This window comes from Ammodytes marinus (assembly GCF_949987685.1).
Source record: "Ammodytes marinus genome assembly, chromosome: 19".
NCBI lineage: Eukaryota > Metazoa > Chordata > Actinopteri > Uranoscopiformes > Ammodytidae > Ammodytes > Ammodytes marinus.
In genome coordinates, this window is record NC_137223.1 from 1061846 (window position 1) to 1080618 (window position 18773).

Sequence of the window (18773 nt, forward strand, 5' to 3'; positions counted from 1 at the left end):
TATAATCTCTGTGCTTCACATAGCATGATCATATAGTACCTTTCAGTTGCTGGTATATTCTCAGAGCCTTTTCCTGGGCCTTTAAGAGGCCTACTAACAAAGCATTATTATGGCTATGTTCCAGGTAGTGAGGAGCAGTCGGGGATTCAGATTACTTGACAATCTACAATTAGTTATAGTATCTCTCTGAAACACACACACACACACACACACACACACACACACACACACACACACACACACACACACACACACACACACACACACACACACAAGCACACACACACACACACACACACACACACACACACACACACAAGCACACACACACACACACACACACACACACACACACACACACACACACATGACTCAGTACACAAGGCTGTCACACATGGTTCAGGATGTTCTAGGAACAAACATATGTTCTAATGTTCTAGTACTGACACTGACACTGCTGCTGCTGTAACTATAACTTTGGGAACATTTGAAATGTTCATATCTTTTTTCTCATTTCCCTTTGACAGATTATTCATCTTTACTTCCTCTGGTGTTGAAGCTTTGATTGCACATTCCCCGATAGACATTATTTTATCACATGCTCTTTATTACTTATGCTTCAGATGTACAATTTCCTAATCTAATTCTGAATATAAAGTTGCTGAGTTCTAATATGATTCAAACAGTCATGATAAACTGATCAATGTCTCTACTTGATGGTTCAGTAACCTACACCACTTTTGTTTATTTTCCATTAAAGGTGGAGTCAGCTTTTCCGGAGAACGCTTTTTGTCAAAATCCCTTTTCGTCAAAATCAGTGAATATCTCCTCACGATCCGCTAAGTGTGTGCACTGCAACAAAAATAAATACATGTTAATACACAGCCCAGGCTCTGTAAACTGGTATGTAAACAAAGGGGGCCCATCGTAGCTAGCAATATACCAGTTTATGTTGAGTATAAATACTGGATTTTTTTCAGCACACACACACAGGCTGTGTCTTGATTCAGAGACCACGCACTTGGTAGGACGCAGTCTCGCGGTCTATGAAGGCTATAGCCTATGAAGGCCGATTTTTTTTTTTTTGAACTTTTTTTTATTGTCGTTCTCAAGGTGCACTCACAATCATTACATTACATATATCCAAGATACATTGCAGGTACTCACTCTACTCCATTTCCCCCGACTACACATCGAACCCCCAAATACAGAGGAGACACACAGAAATCACTGATCAATGGCTTGTAACATTAACATGTATATTAATCCTCTAATGCCAACCATTCCTCATGAATCTCTATTGTTGCAGCTTTGAAAGCTGTAGGATGATTGGAGACCATTTATCTGTAAAAATGTCCAGTTTTAGCTGCAGTCTAGCAGTTATGCTCTCCATATAATACACGTTAACAACCCTTTCCCTCCATTGACTCAGTGACGGTGGCTGCGGCTTCAGCCAGGAGACCGTAACCATCTTCTTGGCTATCAGAAGAAGGACTTTCAATAAATACATTTGGTTTTTATCTCCCAGGTCGTCGGGTAAAACTCCTAAAATAAAGTGAATTGGGTCAAGGGGTAAATCTATCCCTGTTATTTGTTTAATTTCTTTTTGTATTTCAAGCCAATATGTCGATAATTTTGGACAGTCCCAAAATATATGTGTATGGTCTCCCACCAAGCCACAGCCCCGCCAGCACATGTTGGAAGTGTTACTGAATTTTGAGATGATAAGAGGAGTTCTGAAATATCTCATTTTAATCTTCCATTCAAACTCTCTCCACAATGGACTATTGGTTAATTTATGTCCATCTCTACATGCCTGTTCCCATTTTTCATCTGAGATAATTGTATTCATTTCTAGTTCCCAATTGTTTTTAATATCCAGACTGTTGTCTGTTATTTCCTCCTGGAGTATTTTATACATGTTTGATATAGCCTTCTTTTTAGTTAGGCCTTCTATCATCAATATGAAGTAGCGTTCTATGTTTGATGGACTTTCCTTTAATTTTTCCCAATCTTTATGCTTCTGTAGATAATTTCTTAGCTGCAAATATCTGTAGAAGTCATGTATGTGAAGATCAAATTTTTTTAAGAGTTGGTCAAAGGATTTCAGAACTCCTCCCTCAAATAATTTATCGATCGTTGTTAGCCCTTTTTCAGCCCATTTCTTAAATCCAGCATCTAGTCTGGAAGGTACAAAATCTACATTCAGTGCTATCTTCATCGCTCTTGATATTGAAGTAGGAATAATCAACTTTTTCCTTATTGTTGACCACACTTTCAGAGTAACTTTCATACATTCATTACTAATTTTGTTTTTTTTCCAGAGCTCTTTACTTAAAAATGGTAGTGACTCCAGTGGTACATCTGGGCATGAGTGTTGTTCATGAAGGCCGATTTTAAGGCCGGTTTTAAGGCCAACGAGCCTTGTTAAATGAGACGGTCTCCGCAGGTCTCGGTTTACGAGCATTTCCGGTTTACGTAACAAGCCGTTACCTTGCGTGACGACTCGCCGCTCCTGTGCTGCCTAGCAACCCTGATTGCTGCCAACGGAGACAGCCCTGTCAACGGAGGAAAAAAGAAAAATAAGTTGTCTACCAGACGAAAAGAAAAAAAAGTACAAGAAAAAAAGAAAGGAAGATAAAAGTTAAGAAGATGGAGCAACACGTTGCTGTTTTGTTATTTCTTATTTTATTTTATGCCATCTCTGAAAAAAACGCAATGAATCTTGGGATATGTTGGGCCGTGAAGGATCCATCTGATGCAGCCTTCAAAACCGTGAAACGAAGGCTGCATTTCACGACCGCATATGAGGAGCCTTGCAAGGAGCCTTGCAAACGGGACAGCCTTTGCGCGCCGCTATGACGCAATCGGTCTTCAAATGCAGCCTTCGTAGGCTGCAATACCCATGCAATACCTGAATCAAGACACAGCCACAGTGCAGACAGGTAGCAGAGTGTGAGTAGATATTCACTTATTTTGACAAAAAAGGGATTTTGACAACAAGCTTTGTCCAGAATCACTGACTCAACCTTTAAATAATCTATTTTCCTATAACTCTGCCCAGAAACTGACATCATGACTTAAGCCGATGAATGTGAAAGGAAGGAGCTTCACTTTAATAGTGGCTCTACGTAAAGCTTGATAAATGATGCAAAGACTGAAATGAACATCTTGACAACAATGCCTTCACGGCTTTGAGTGTATATTGATCTAAAAAGAGATTAATAATAAGAAAAAATCTATTAACAGAATGTAATATTATTTTATAAAAAAACAGCTCAATTCATGTCATATAACAATAGATGACGTGCTGAGAGACATGGGCAGGGGAGATTCAGACCAGCAATAGCAATATGGCAACCAGTTTTTTTGGTTTCCAGGCAACCGCTGTTTGGCCACCCTTTGTCAGTGGACTAGAGGGGAGGGGGGGGGGGGTTGTCTAGTGACTCATCTTTAGGAAATAGGCAGATACACCAATCACACACATACAGGACCCAAAAAAAACATCTCAAAATAATGTTTGATCGTGTTCTATGATGGACTATGGGGAAAAATAAATGGTGTTGTCCACCAGAATAGAAGCCCCACTCTTTTAATCTTATTTCTATTTTTCTCTGTGTTGTTGTTGTGAGGACCACTTAGAACACGCTTCCCCCTGAAAAAGAATATCAGCGACTACATACTGTATATGTATTCATCCATACCCATGCGTTTCAGTGTAATGAGACACCTGCCATTATAGGGACATTAAAAAACATTAGACAAACATGGCCTTTACATAAAGTGCCCTCTCTCTTCCCTTCAAAACAGCCCCTTCCAGGAGAGACCAACCTTAACCGCCTGCCTACAGTCCCCCCTGCCTGTAAACACACACAGCCGAGCTACCATCTTCAAAGAGTGCATACAAGCACACACGTGCACAAATGTACCCTTAACCTTGTATTCCCATCACAGAGATACAAGCTCTGGAGAAACAATGAAAAGTTAAATGATGGAGTATGGTGGTTGAGGTTGAGTGGAGGTAGAGTAGGTGTAGGTAGGAGGCGTCGGCTGGAGAATGGAGGTGCACACACACACACACACACACACACACACACACACACACACACACACACACACACACACACACACACACACAAAACGAACAAAATTTGTGGAGTGGTCCCAATCTGATAATTGTATCAGACTCCACCATGCCGTACCGGCCTCACTGCTGCACGGTCAAGTCATCGTGACCTAAATTTTATTATCACATTATGCCATGAAACGTGCTGCCTAATAGTAATGGCCCCCAAATCCAATTAGTTTTAAACACTGTGTTCAGAAATCAAGCGCTGATTATAAAGAAGGGGGATGGATCTGAACAGTTTTCTAAATGTCACTCAAAACAATACTTTTCCTATCCACAATTCAACCATGACAGATATTACACTAGGTATCGAACTTAAAACTCCTATAGTGCCATAGTTGTGGGTGGGCTCGTGGTTAGAGTGTCCCCCTCCCCAAGTTCAAGTTGGGTCTTGGGAGTTTATGTTTAAAATGTACAGTCTCATGTTACACATTGAGTTTTTAAGCCAGATTGTGATCCTCTTTAGAAATGTGAGCGTTTTATAATGGAATAAAATACAATGCAAACGCAATTAAGGTTGTTCATAGTTCAGGCATTTAGGGTTGCAGTAGAAATATTTTATGTTGGTGCACAACATTTTAAAGACAGCTCAAGAATGCTTTTTTGTATGGGAAGAAAGGGAGACTGGAGTGCACCGACTGACAGGTGAGAAGCACTCTACACCGTAGAGGAAGAGAGAGAGAGAGAGAGAGAGAGAGAGAGAGAGGTGTGTCATTACTGGATTGTGTTCTAGATGTATGTAGTGCAGTCTTCCAGCACTTCACTTATAATAATAGCACTTCAGGGTTAGAAAATGATGACACATCATCTCGTCTCCTCCATTATCTCTGGAGCTAACAAAGATTTTAAATACAGTTAATTTTGCTTTACTGTAATACCACTTCCTTCCTCTGAGACATCACATGCAGGACCCCCTCCCTGTTCCAAGTCTCACGAGGCACAGATAGCGAGACCAGTCGTCAATCAGTAGGGATGGGACGATCCACTTTTTTTAGTTCCGATCCGATTCCGATACCTGGGGTTTGGATATCGGCCGATACCGATACTGACCGATACGATATCATAATTGTTATACATTTTTTCGTTGGTGGTGATGTTATGTATAGGAAGGCTTAAGCAATTCTAATTTAAAAGAGCAATAAATATACACAAATGCATATAGGTTTATCTTAAAGGCAGAAATCCTTCTCAATGATCACTTCTGCCCCACTAGAATATGTGGTGGTCTGTTTGTCTAAACAGTCTTTCTCTCTCTGGCTGTATTTTACATAGTAGAATTTGTCACAAGCCTCTCCACTTCCTTGACTTGGATTAGCTTTGGTTAGCTCACTGGCTAACAAACTCATATGTACTGTATGTCAAATTATAAAGTGATGTCCTCTCTCCCTCCACCGAACATCGGCGCATGTTACATAGTAAAAAAAAAAAAAAAAGAAATCGAATTTTAATATCGGAGCTGTCAGTCCGATATCCGATACGCAGATTTCGGCTATATCGGACCCGATACAGATACTGGATCGGATCGGCCCCATCCCTATCAATCAGTACGCTAACTGAACGTGTGTGTGTTGTCCAACATGCCCCCGGTGTGGTCTAAGTTGTGCCACAAGAGAGAATACCATGGGGTAAATTGTGCCATTGATATATATCTCATAAACTGTAATGCAAGACAAATCCATAAGACAATTACTTATTCAAGGTTTATTTAAAGTAAATAAAGTAAATATTTTACAAAGATTGAAGGTCAATTTTCTTAAACAAGGCCTAGCAGATCTAGGTGGTTTTACCTGCAAAGCTCACAATGACAAAGTAAGTCACCATCATCATCTTTCTGGCCATCTGAACTCTTGTCAGTGGTGTCGTTAAGTGGAATAGAGATGTCAGTCTCTTCTGAGCTACTGTAGACGATCAATTTCTTTTTGGTGACCAGCGTATACAGCCATGCCAATGGCACAACTCTCAGAAATGTACTTTGCACTAGCTGCTCCGTAGCCTGGCCCCGCCCGCCTACTACTTCCGCTCAATTTTCATTTCCCTTCAGTAGTCAGTCTGGGTGTGCGGTATATTCTTAAGTTTTCTCCGGACAGATTTCTGCCGGTCCAATCAGCAAACAGAAGGAATGGCTCAGAAGCCGGCGCATGACATGGTTGGTTGGCAGATCCAATAGTTTTAAAGTTCAACAGACACCCGCCTTCAAGTGAGTTAACGTTTGTCAATTGAGAGATTCCAGACCTTCTGTACAAATGAAATGAAGTACGATGGTCTGGTAGAACCAGGCTACCTGCTCCGTGCTTGTGGAACCAACTGCCACCTGACAAATGCGATTCCTCCATTTCTGCCTTTAAATCAAGGCTCAAAACCCATATGTGGCTTTTCCTCCCCATTAACTATCTTACCTCTGCACTACTATCTTTTTTTATATGTGTATATAGATGTATGGGCTTTATGTCTTTTATTTTTGTTATTGTTATTTTACCTTCATTGTTTACCTACTGAATGCACTATGTACAGCACTTTGGACAGTGCAAACTGTTATACAGTATATGTGCTTTTATAAATACATTTTACTTACTTACTTATAACTCACCTAGGCCCTTTGGCACAAATCACCCCAACCCCAGAATTTTGGATAATTAGCATGATGCAGCCGTTTAGGGCTGACATCGTGCTAACTGTATATACTCAAAGTGTAGCATACTAAAGCACTAAAACATGTATCAAATGTTTTCAAACGTGTCTATAATTGTTAAGCCACAATAATCAAAAAACCTTGATCATAGAAATTTTACTTTGAAAGGCAAAACCCAGTTTTTGTTTGCTTAAATGTGCTTATATCTTATTCCTTGTGTCTCCCTTCTCTACAGGATGAGTCAAATGGATGGCTCTTCTTAAATATATGGTCACATTTCCAATTTCTTCCACGGTTTTCTAGAAAAAAGGGGTTGCACAACTTCCCCACTGGCACAACTCAGGTCACTCTCCCCTAGAAGGTGAAAAGGGAGAGACAACTACATTCATTCTGTTAATAAATACATGTTTAATTTAGAATTATTGTACATAATAATCAGTTGACACACATCAAGACAGGGTATTGATGAAATCCACAATATGCAGGTAACAGTGTTGCAGTTTGTCTGCAGGCAAAGCAATAGGTTGTTAAGTTGCACTTTGTAATGTTCAAAATATCACAACAGAAAAAAACTGAAGTTAAAATATTAAAGAAAATTAAAATTACTACATTATTGCATGATTTAAGACTGTTGATCAAATTTGATTTTGAGCAATAAACAAATTTACATACCTTTCACAGCTTAAATAATCAAAATAAAAGTTCAACCGAGGGGGAATCTAAAGAATCAGTCTTCATAATAATTGGATCTGTCGTATTTTACATTTTAAATTAACCAAGTCCAAACAATTTACATGCTGGAAATGTACATTTGTATATGTATATTAAAACAAAGGACCATAAAAGAATTGCGATTAAAATTGAATTGTTGGAGAATAACAAATAAAAATAAAAAGCCCCCTAAAAGGTAGCGTGTTGAGGCATGCTTGAATGCATAAAGAAATGGGAAAACTTTTAAAGCTATTAAAAAAAAAGACTAAATGTATGATTAAAAAGAAAAAGAAAATACAGGACTTATAGGCTGTTCATTCCTTAGTATGGACAGTCTACTTCTAGCAGGAAAAATAAATCCAACTGGAGGGTGGTTGAAACACAACATGGATTTAGTAGTGCAAGTAGTTACACGCAAAAGTCACACGAGGTTTCGAAAGATGGAATGGCATTCTGGATTGGCGTTTTTTTTTTGGTGACAAGAGATTCCCGCTCCTGCTTTGTCCGTGCTTTGTCTCACATGTATCTGTTTTTGACGTACTCCCTGTACATCAACATGTCTTCCCTGCACAGTATCCTGACCTGGCCCAGGCCCGTTATGACGTGGCTCTCAAACTCCTCCCGGCTGTCTCGGTCCACCTTGGGAGGAGAGGTGGCGTAGATGCTGTCCTCCGGGAAGCAGGACACTGGTTTTCTGAGACAAAAAAATAAAAGACAGAGGTCTGTGTGGAAAAATGTAAAAGTTCTTCGTAGCTACTATAAGGAACGTCGATTATTTGTGATTTTTGTTTTATATCGGTAAAATTGACGGAACACCTGCCAAACATATGCATTCAGCAAATAGTTGGCTGAAAAAAGTCAAGTGGAAAATGGTGAAAGCTGCAAAGTGGCAGGTGACCTTCTTGATTTAATGTATGAACTTTAGCACATGTATGTTTCAAACAAATGGTCAGTGTGCCTGTTAAATAGACCATTTGTTTATTAGAGAGGTTCCTGTTTTGACAAAATTATAAAAAGAAAACACACAACAATAGCCCCTTAAAGGCAAAAGAAAACGTCCAAATGATTTAAAATATAAACCCTCATTTAAAAAAACAATACAAATTGCTTGCTTATTCAATTCCCTGCCAGGTTACAGGGTGTTAAGGTGATTAGTTTGAATAAAACATTTGATCTCTGTTGGACAGAAAACATTTTAGTGACACATGAATACTTAAAGTATCTATTTTAGTCCCACCTGTCCATTAGTCTGGTTTCTGAGACATTATAAATGAAGGAGGAAATCAATCACCAAACCTGACGGATGCTCCTCACCAAGTGTCCACCCACATTATTCATATCCTTTCCGCTTTTAACTCCACAAATTGAGTCAGCTTTGTCTGAGCCTGATGAGTCCATAGAGGAACCACACAGAGGGAGGAGACAGGCTTAATGGAGGAAACACGTTTTTGGGTGCTGTAACAGCAGTCTGAGAATAGAACTGTTACACAACAACAGACACACCTGCACGACCCTGTGGACAAAGCGATGGGTGGACGGACCAATGAATGGTCAGAGTTTAAAAAAGGTTACAGACACTAATGTGTAGACTGAAACATGGTCCATGGATGAAGAGATGTAAAGAGTCCCTGCCGACTGAGGGGTGTATCTTGCGCACTAAAGCCAATATCTGTATGACCATTTGTGTGACATATACAACCTTGCACCTGTTCTAAACAAGCCATGCCATTTGTTTTTCCTTTGAGTAAAAACATGTATGGCCATGAAAAGAGTGACACTGATTCATGTGTTAGCAAAAAAAAGGTTGTGGACGGTGTTGTCAAGATACTGTATAGGTGGAGGCATGAAATACATCCCAGACATTTCATCTGGCCTCCTCTCCTTCAAGAAACACATTTCCATTTAATCATCATTATAAGAATACGTCCCACCTGTGAGTAATCGATGTATATGTCACACCTCTCCTATGCCAGTGTCTTTCCTACTGTTAGACAGCAGCACAGCCCTGCTGTTGTGAATATGTTTGTATATGTTCCCTCTAAAACTGACAGCCCAGCAATACTTTGTAAAGTATTTGAAAATAATTCTTAGCCATGGTATTGTCGTGGCCCTACTGATGGCAATGTCTGTCGGTCGGCTAGTTGGTCCATCTCTTCGGTTCGGACTCAAATATATACATAAAACTATTTGGAATGGGACACAATTCTGTACTGATGTGCGTGGTACCAAGAGGCTTAATCCTTGTGATTTTGGTGATCCCCCTGACTTTTCTCTGAAGAGGTTGACATTTGTGGTAACTATAAAATGATGCTTGGACGATGAAATGGCTAATATTATACCTGTTTGTTCAACATAGCGTTTCAGATTAAGATTTTCTTTCTATCCCAAAATGGGCAATTAATTTGTCACTGTCTAACTCTAACATTGCTGTATATTCCTGACTTGTATTAAAGCGGATTGCTTATGCTATACACTGTAGGACTATGTCAGGAATAGAATGTTTTTAACACAATATACATTATATTGTGATAAAAAAATAAAGCCCAAATCACTTTTTCACCAGCATGAGTGCCAGATACTTGATAATGTGTGCAGGCTAAATGAGTAGGGACTCATAAATCCAAAGACCATTGATGAAGATCTCTATTTTTCATGTATTCTCAGGTGAGGTTTAGTGTCATGGCTAAAAAAAATATTTTTGATTTTACCTCTTTATTCGGAGTCTCAAACTCTCCTTTGTATCAAAAGATAAAAATGTCTTGTCCTTCTGTGCCTCTGTTCCTTTCATGGAGAAATATTTAACAAATCTCTCCCTCACCTGCACTCTCTCTCCCTGGCCTTACTTTAACAAAAAAAAAACATGTAGGTCACGTGTATACATTGAAGTCATTTATGTACCATGTTTCCCATTCTAGTCAAGTATCATTTCACCCATTATGCAGAAGAATAGACATCAAAGTCCATCTGGCTACCTGGATTTATTTTCAGTTCAAAATGATAAAACAACCTCTCCTGCTTGCTCTCAACTCTTTTTTTCAAAAGCCTTTGCTTACATACCCCCTCACCTTCAGTGGCCTTCAGAGGGTTTTCTTGACTACAGGCCAGGGTATTTATTTTCAAGATGACCAACCATTGTACAGAGTCGCGCTCCATAGAAATAACAATACTTCAAAATATGTTTGCACTCTGTCCTTAAGCACACCAGGTTACACTGAGGTCTGACATCGGATTCGTAATTGTCAAGCTATATTTCTTTAATGCCATTACCCTATGTATGTGAATACGATATATAAGCATATTCATGTAAGTGTTTGATCAAAATAGAGATGAAGGACGAGAATTTAAATTGGTAGCATAGCAGGGCCAGATAGAACAAACATAGGCTGCCCTTGCGTTGTGCATTCTATTCTCTCTGATATGAATAAAACCTTATTGCCTTTCACATGTGGCTGGATTTTACTCAAGAATCATGAAAAAAGCACTCCATGAGCTGTAAAATATGCTGGGTCATACATATTGGAATTGGAATATTTGGTTTAAAGGAGATTAAGATTAAACAGTGCACAGCAGGAAGCCTCACTGGAAACCACTTAGCAGAGCAAGTGTGTGTTCACTGGTACCGAAGATACTGGAAATGTTGAGTGGTATATGAAAGGGGTAAGATTAAGGCATGGGTTCCGTAATTAAGATTTCATTTTATGATTATTCTAGCCAAAATAATTGCAATTCACAATATTATTCTGATAATTTGGTTCACATATTCTTAAAACTCTGAACAGGGCTGTAAAACATAATGGAATCCCTTTACCTTACATTTATTAAGAGGCACATATTTAATTGCAACAAACACAGATAGGACACACATCTTTTTCAAGTGAAAAAAAAATAAAAAATTATTTAATGTTCTTTTTTGTGGGGGGATACTGAAAATTCACCAATCGACTTTCGAGTTTTTTTTTATCACAATGGATGATACAATCTTATTACCTCCCATCGCTTACATAACAATATTGCAGAGAACTTTTTTGTGTTTTTGTGTTACAGTTTTTTTCGATCGCTAAAAGCGGCAACGAGTAACTTTTAAATATCTTTTAAACAGCCTCATGCTTCCTCTAATAATCATAAATTACCTTTAACAGCAAACGAGACCATCAGTGCAAAGAAAGATGTTTTTATATAGTTTTTATTACTGCATTTGATCTGGTCGTACACCCAGTCCGATTTTCGGTTCACGCGTGCATGCTCTATGTTCACATATCCGTATTGGTCACAGATTTCAGTGTGGCGCAGGGACGCGATTTGAGAAGCCTATCCCTCCAGGTGAGGGAAGGGGAGCGGGAGCCTTGTTTGAGACAGTTATTTGTCGTCATAATGACTGATAACGGGGCTGAACCATCAAAGAAAAAAAAGAGAATGCAATGAAGAAAAGCTAAAAGGGAGAGTAATAGTCGGGCGGGAGGGCGTTGCCAAGCAACGTACAGTATCTCACAAAAGTGAGTACACCCCTAACATTTCTTCAAATATTTCATTATATCTTTCCATGCGACAACACTGAATAAATGACACTTTGATACAATGTCAAGTAGTCAGTGTACAGCTTGTATAACAGTGTAAATGTACTGTCCCCTCAAAATAACTCGACACACAGCCATTAATGTCTAAACTGCTGGCAACAAAAGTGAGTACACCCCCAAGAAAAAATGTCCAAATTGGGCCCAAAGTGTCAATATTTTGTTTTGCCACCATTATTTTCTAGCACTGCCTTAACCCTCTTGGGCATGTAGTTCACTAGAGCTTCACAGGTTGCAACTGGAACCCTTTTCTACCCATTCATGACGACATCAAGGAGCTAGTGGATATTAGAGACCTTGCGCTCCTCCATCTCTCGTTTGAGGATGCCCCAAAGATGCTCAATAGGGTTTAAGACTGGAGACATGCTTGGCCAGTCCATAACCTTTACCCTCAGCTTCTTTAGCAAGCCAGTGGTCGTTCGGAGGGGTGTTTGGGGTCGTTATCATGTTGCAGTACTGCCCTGCGGCCCAGTTTATGAAGGGAGGGGATCATGCTCTGCTTCAGTATGTCACAGTACATGTTAGAATTCAATGAACTGTAGATCCCCAGTGCTGACAGCACTCATGCAGCCCCAGACCATGACACTCCAACCACCATGCTTGACTCTAGGCAAGACACACTTGTCTTTGTACTCCTCACCTGGTTGCCGCTCCACACTCTTAACACCATCTGAACCAAATAAATGTATTTTGGTCTCATCAGACCACAGGACATGGTTGCAGTAATCCATGTCCGTAGTCTGTTTGTCTTCAGCAAACTTTTTGTGGGGTTTCTTGTGCATCATCTTTAGAATAGGCTTCCTTCTGGGACAACAGCCATGCAGACCAGTATGATGCAGAGTGCGGCGTATGGTCTGAGCACTGACAGGTTGACCCCCCCACCCCTTCAAGCCCTTCAGCAATGCTGGCAGCACTCATACGTCTATTTTCCAAAGCCAACCTCTGTGTACGACGCTGACCATGTGCACTCAACCTTCGTAAACTGGGCCGCAGAGTGGTATTGCAACATGATAACGACCCCAAACACACCTCCAAGATGACCAGTGGCTTGCTAAAAAAGCTGAGGGTAAAGGTTATGGCCTGGCCAAGCATGTCTCCAGACTTAAACCCTATTGAGCATCTTTGGGCCATCCTAAAACGGGAGATGGAGGAGCGCAAGGACTCTAATATCCACCAGCTCCTTGATGTCGTCATGAATGGGTAGAAGAGGGTTCCAGTTGCAACCTGTGAAGCTCTAGTGAACTACATGCCCAAGAGGGTTAAGGTAGTGCTGGAAAATAACGGTGGCAAAACAAAATATTTACACTTTGGGCCCAATTTGTAAATTTTTTCTAAGGGGTGTACTCACTTTTGTTGCCAGCAGTTTAGACATTAATGGCTGTGTGTCGAGTTATTTTGAGGGGACAGTAAATTTACACTGTTATACAAGCTGTACACTGACTACTTTACATTGTATCAAAGTGTCATTTATTCAGTGTTGTCCCATGGAAAGATATAATGAAATATTTGAAGAAATGTGAGGGGTGTACTCACTTTTGTGAGATACTGTATACACAATTTCACGCAGCGAACCTAGACTGCAGTGTTTACTCCTAAATGAATGAGCGGTAGCCTACTAAAACAAAGTTTACTTTGCCTCACCAGCATCATCAGATGACCATTATTCATCTGAAATAGTCATTATTTACAACATAAACACATTACCTCATCGTGATCCATACTAACTAACTGCCATCTCTCGTTCATTCGCTTTGTGTGAGGACACGGGGACTCGTTCAGCTCCGTGAGAGGTGACAATGCATCAACTCATTGCAATCAGGTGTGTTTAGCACTTACTGGCATTAGTTGATGCTGTGTCACCCATAGACTCACGGAGCCGAAAAGAGTCCGGTGCCCTCACACTTTCAACACACGGACACGCAACATATTGCTTCCTGATTATTTGAATCTGCACTCCCTGCACGAGCTAGAAAACAGCTTCACGACAGCTGGCGTCGTAATAATACTACCGCTTTTGTTCAAAGGTGTCGCCAACGTGCCGACTTACTCGTAGTAGCTTTAAACCACAGTGGGCACAACTGTAGCTCAATGTGCAAAACTCTAACTACAGTCTGCACTACCAACAGTCACTGGAGCTGAACAGTTCACTTCACCTGCAAAACAGGTTCAGTGCAGCAAACACTATGAACCAGCCTCATTGAGATAACACACACTGTCACTCAGAACCTGCTCAGAGTATAAACACTAGCATCAAACCCCAATACACAAATTACAAACTTTTAATCTTTACAGTTTGAATAATATGAGTTATTTCACACAAATTACATAATATTTTCTTTGATGAAAGGGTGAAATTCTTTCACATGAAATTGTTTATTTTATAACATACCATTTTTTTTAGGAAAACAAAAAGAAATGAAAATCAGAAGTTTGCTTCAATAGATACACATTTTGTATACTTTATTGAAAACATTTCCAAATGTAGTATTTATCTGTGTAAATATTCTAAAATTGTAATACAGAAATCAATTCCTGTAATGTTGTCATTTACTGTAAGGATGCAACTCTAAGCTGTTTGTTTGCTGCAAAATTCGTATTACAGATGCAACTTTAGATTTTTGCAGATTGGGTTGCACTCTCAACCCTGCCTCTCTCAATGAGAGACCATGATTCACAACAGTCTATCAGTCTATCAGTGTTGCCCTTACTGTATTTCATCAGACATTCCAGCTCTATGTCTTCTAGGTCTACCTCCACACATCCACACTCTCATTGCCACTCTTCTACCTCCAACAACCTGTCTTCCTGGGTCCATTTCCAAAATTTTTAATTTTTTTGAGCTTTCCCTTTATACTGTATATATGTTCACTAACAAGTCTAAAAAAGACATCTTAGTGTTTGAGTTGAAATTGCAATCCGCAGTGTTTGAAAGGGATTCATTCTGTTTTGAATGTGTGGTTTATAGTTGTGGCAGCAGTGTGTTAGCATTTGAAAAAAGTGCTGGAAATCCACAGTGTTGTGCAGGCTGTGGTTAAGCCATGAGATAGGTGTGTAGAGTTTTGGACGTTGTGTATAAGCAATGAAAAACGAGCTAAAACGAGCTACAGTTTGGTCCGAATGAACCGCTGCTCTGCATACTGTTGTTAGAGTTTTGCACTTGTCGTTCCAGTTGTGCCCACTGTGGTTTAGCAATCGTAAAAAACTGTAAAATCATTTGATTTGTTACTTACAAGCTTATGATGTTTTCCAGGCTTATGTGTTCCGTTCTTTCCACCCTGTGCTGGCTCTCGCCCAGATGTGCAAACCTGCAGGAAAACACCCCACACACACACACACACACACACACACACACACACACACACACACACACACACACACACACACACACACACACACACACACACACACACACACACACACACACACACACACACACACACACACACACACACACACACACACACACACACACACACACACACACACACACACACACACACACACACACACACACACACACACACAGCATTTAAAAACACAAATATTCCTGCAAAAACACGTCAAAAGTCTACAATATACACACATAGTGAATGTACTGTATGTTGGTCTCTGCCCCATTATCTCTCCCTCTCCATCATGTAAATACCCATTAGCAAAGGATAATTGGATAACAGTGTATTTCATCTCTTAATCACCCTTTCAAATTTCAGGTTCATCTTGTTTATTTTTGTTCAATAATAATCCTTAGCAATGACCTAAACATGTCTGTTGAGTTCTCTTATGTACAGCGAACATCATCATCAAATCTATAATGTTCCCGTAGGTTATTTTTCTCTTTTGCAAAGACACAATAATATGCAATAATTGAGTCCCCTCCCCCTCCCCCCCTTCTGGGTCTTGCTTATGTTTTTTTAATATTAATGCAATGATTAGCAGAGCTCTGGCTGCAGCTTAAATCTTTGGAGCTATTCCAACTTCCAGCCTTAATAAATGAATGCAGTTTCATTCTCATTATGTTCCACTAACAGTAGGGGGATATGAACACCATTCTTCACTACCATTTGGATGTCTTTTTCTTTTTAAGTTAATTCTCCTGGTTCGATCATGCCTCAATCCAAGTGCCTGCTATCAAAGTCAGAGATACAAACACAATATACAGTATATAAGTCATTAGTTAAACAAAAGGTGCTAACATGTATTGTATATGTTATTCTTATTTGGTTCATGTAAGTGCCATTTCAAATGAATTGTTCAGTGCACCTTGTTATTTTATAAAGATGAATTCACAGACACATGGCCATAGACTGACGAGCTGAACCCTCCCCTCAAATGCATTGCACTGTATCAGCAGAGCAGTTAAAAATCTAAGGAACAGAAAGTCGTGTTCAGTTTCGGAGCCTGACAAATGGCCGTTCACTCACTGTAGCTCTCCTCACAATGTCTGGGAGCAAACATGGAGAAAGGCCAAATTGAAATACAAAAGGACAGGCATAAATTGAAGTCAGCGGTGCGGACAAAGAGCAGCGAAGGTCGGGAGTATGATTCACAGAGCGTGGCAGAGTGGACGACCACGCTTTTTTGAAAAATTGACCCGTGTCAAACCCCGAGAGGGCTGCTGGGTACAGAGTGTATTGTCCAGAACACACAATACAAAAAAGAGCATCTACCTCCAGGACAACTTAAATGGTAGGAGGCAAATTATGGCTGGAGTTCAATGCAGGCGTACGCTATATTGAGGTCTGAAGGCCGAACAAAAACAGACAAAAACATTTTATGAATTGCAGTTCCATTGAGCACAGGCATTCATGTGACCCCCTCAGGATGAATTGTACATATGTGGGGAGAACACGAGTAAGCCCTCTCGATATAAAGCAGTCTAGTTCAAGACCATGTCATATAACAACTCAAAAATGAGCATACAGTTAAAGTAATAACTTTTCGCGTGTCAATCAGAACAGAATATTATTAATCTGTAAAGGTTTTATGTGTGGCTGAGCTGTTGTAATGGATTCAATTGGATTTCACAGGCTAATAAAGTGGTATGTTATCTTTTTCATCCCTTGAACTGTATTCTGTAGTAAAAGCATAACACGCTTTGCTTACCTACAAGTCACTTTTATGTAAATATTAATAGTAGCAATTTAAATGTCCTAATTTTAAAGATTGTAAAAGCCGTACACACTGTGGCTAACCATTTCAAAATGGTTGCATTTGTTGTCAATATCCTACAGCGCGTGTATGTATGCATGTGTGTGCAAGCCTTATTTCTATCACCTTTGGTAAATGAGCAGGTCTTCCTCTGCAGGAAAGGCAGCCAGATTGAGTCCATAGGGCTCCTTGGCCGACTGCTGCTGCATATCCTGGATAAGAGGCCAGAGGGGAAGGGTGAAAAGATAAAACTTAGCTAAACAGGCAACATAAGTTATTACAAAGGTTTTACTACAACTTTAAAAGGATTATCTTTTCTTTATTAGTCAATTTACACGAGGCACATTGAAATTCGTCTTTTCGCATATCCCCTCTCTAGTAACCACACTTCGGAGGGGGTCAGAGCGCAGGGTCAGTCATATCTCAGCATCCCTGGAGCAGTTTTGGGGTAAAGTTTCTTGCTCAAGGACACAATGGTAGAGATGGTGGGCACTGTAGATGTAATTCCAGCCACCACTAGTTTTACTTCTAACACCCTTCTGTCTAGTGCCGGGTATCGAACCAGTGACCTCATGGTTACTGGTCGGCAAGCTTTCATCTAGGCCAACCTACTACCCCCCTTTTTTTTGATTGTTAGGAATAATATAAAAGGATAATCACAAGCACGTGGAGCTGCTTGCTTAAGGACAGCTCCCCTATCAAGCGTCTGCAACTTGATCAAATGTAAGGACGTATAGACGAGGCCATCAGGTTCAGCTGCTTCTTCACAACCGATTCACAAATTATGAGGGCCCGAGGAGTGTAATCTAAGCAACTAGGAGCCTAATGTGATTGTTAGAGACGGGTGACAGGGTTTCATATTCGAGGAAGGCTCCCTCCTGAGGTTCTTGCACACAGTGTGTGTCCAAAGCTTGAAGAGACATTACGCTCATGACAAACAAGCAATACGTAAATTAAAAGGGTCCGACCAGTTCAAGACAAAAATAAATCACCAGCCGAAAAAAAAAAAAAAAGTTCCAAGTTGGAAGATATTGAATATATAAAAGTGAGGCCCGTTGATCATGGGAGGGTACGCATGTAAATGAAACATAATACTGTGCAATATATGAAACAAGACCTTTCATTAAAAATAAAGGGAATTAAACACTGAGATTAATGTGGTTTAATCACCTAAAACTTTTTAAAATGAAACAATTATCAGCAGAGATAATCACACACAGTGCTACGTGCGAGATCAGGAAGTAAAAAGAAAAACAACAGATATTCTCAAGGGTCTTTCGTAATCAAGTTATTTTTTAGTTTCTTAGAAAACAAGCTATCAGGCCAGATTAAACCAAATGTATTTACAAATACTTAGCATTTTTAAATTTGATCTTTTAAATGGTTTACGAAGATTTCTGATGAGGCTGCAGTGGACAAGTGTTCAGCAAAACCGACGACAGATAATGTGAAGATGTTGTCAGTTCTAATTTGACTTTCTGTGTTCACACGCTGGTGGTAGGGAGCAGGGATTTAATGTGAACAGCATGGAATCCATCTTGCCTTTTGGCTGTGATGCGAGAGATTGTGGGGACAGCGATATATT

General features: G+C 39.9%; 1 protein-coding gene across 1 annotated transcript in view; it reads right to left on the reverse strand.

Moving 5' to 3' along the window:
- Positions 1 to 7221: 7221 nt before the first annotated feature.
- fig4a (FIG4 phosphoinositide 5-phosphatase a) overlaps positions 7222 to 18773 on the reverse strand; it is a 68940-nt gene continuing 57388 nt past the window's right edge. The window contains exons 22-24 of the mRNA XM_080047603.1: positions 17315 to 17400; positions 15271 to 15345; positions 7222 to 8163 (exon numbers count right to left, since the gene is read on the reverse strand). Of these exons, the coding sequence (XP_079903729.1) occupies positions 7986 to 8163; positions 15271 to 15345; positions 17315 to 17400 (339 nt within the window). The 3' untranslated portion in view covers positions 7222 to 7985. The remainder of the gene's footprint in view (positions 8164 to 15270; positions 15346 to 17314; positions 17401 to 18773) is intronic.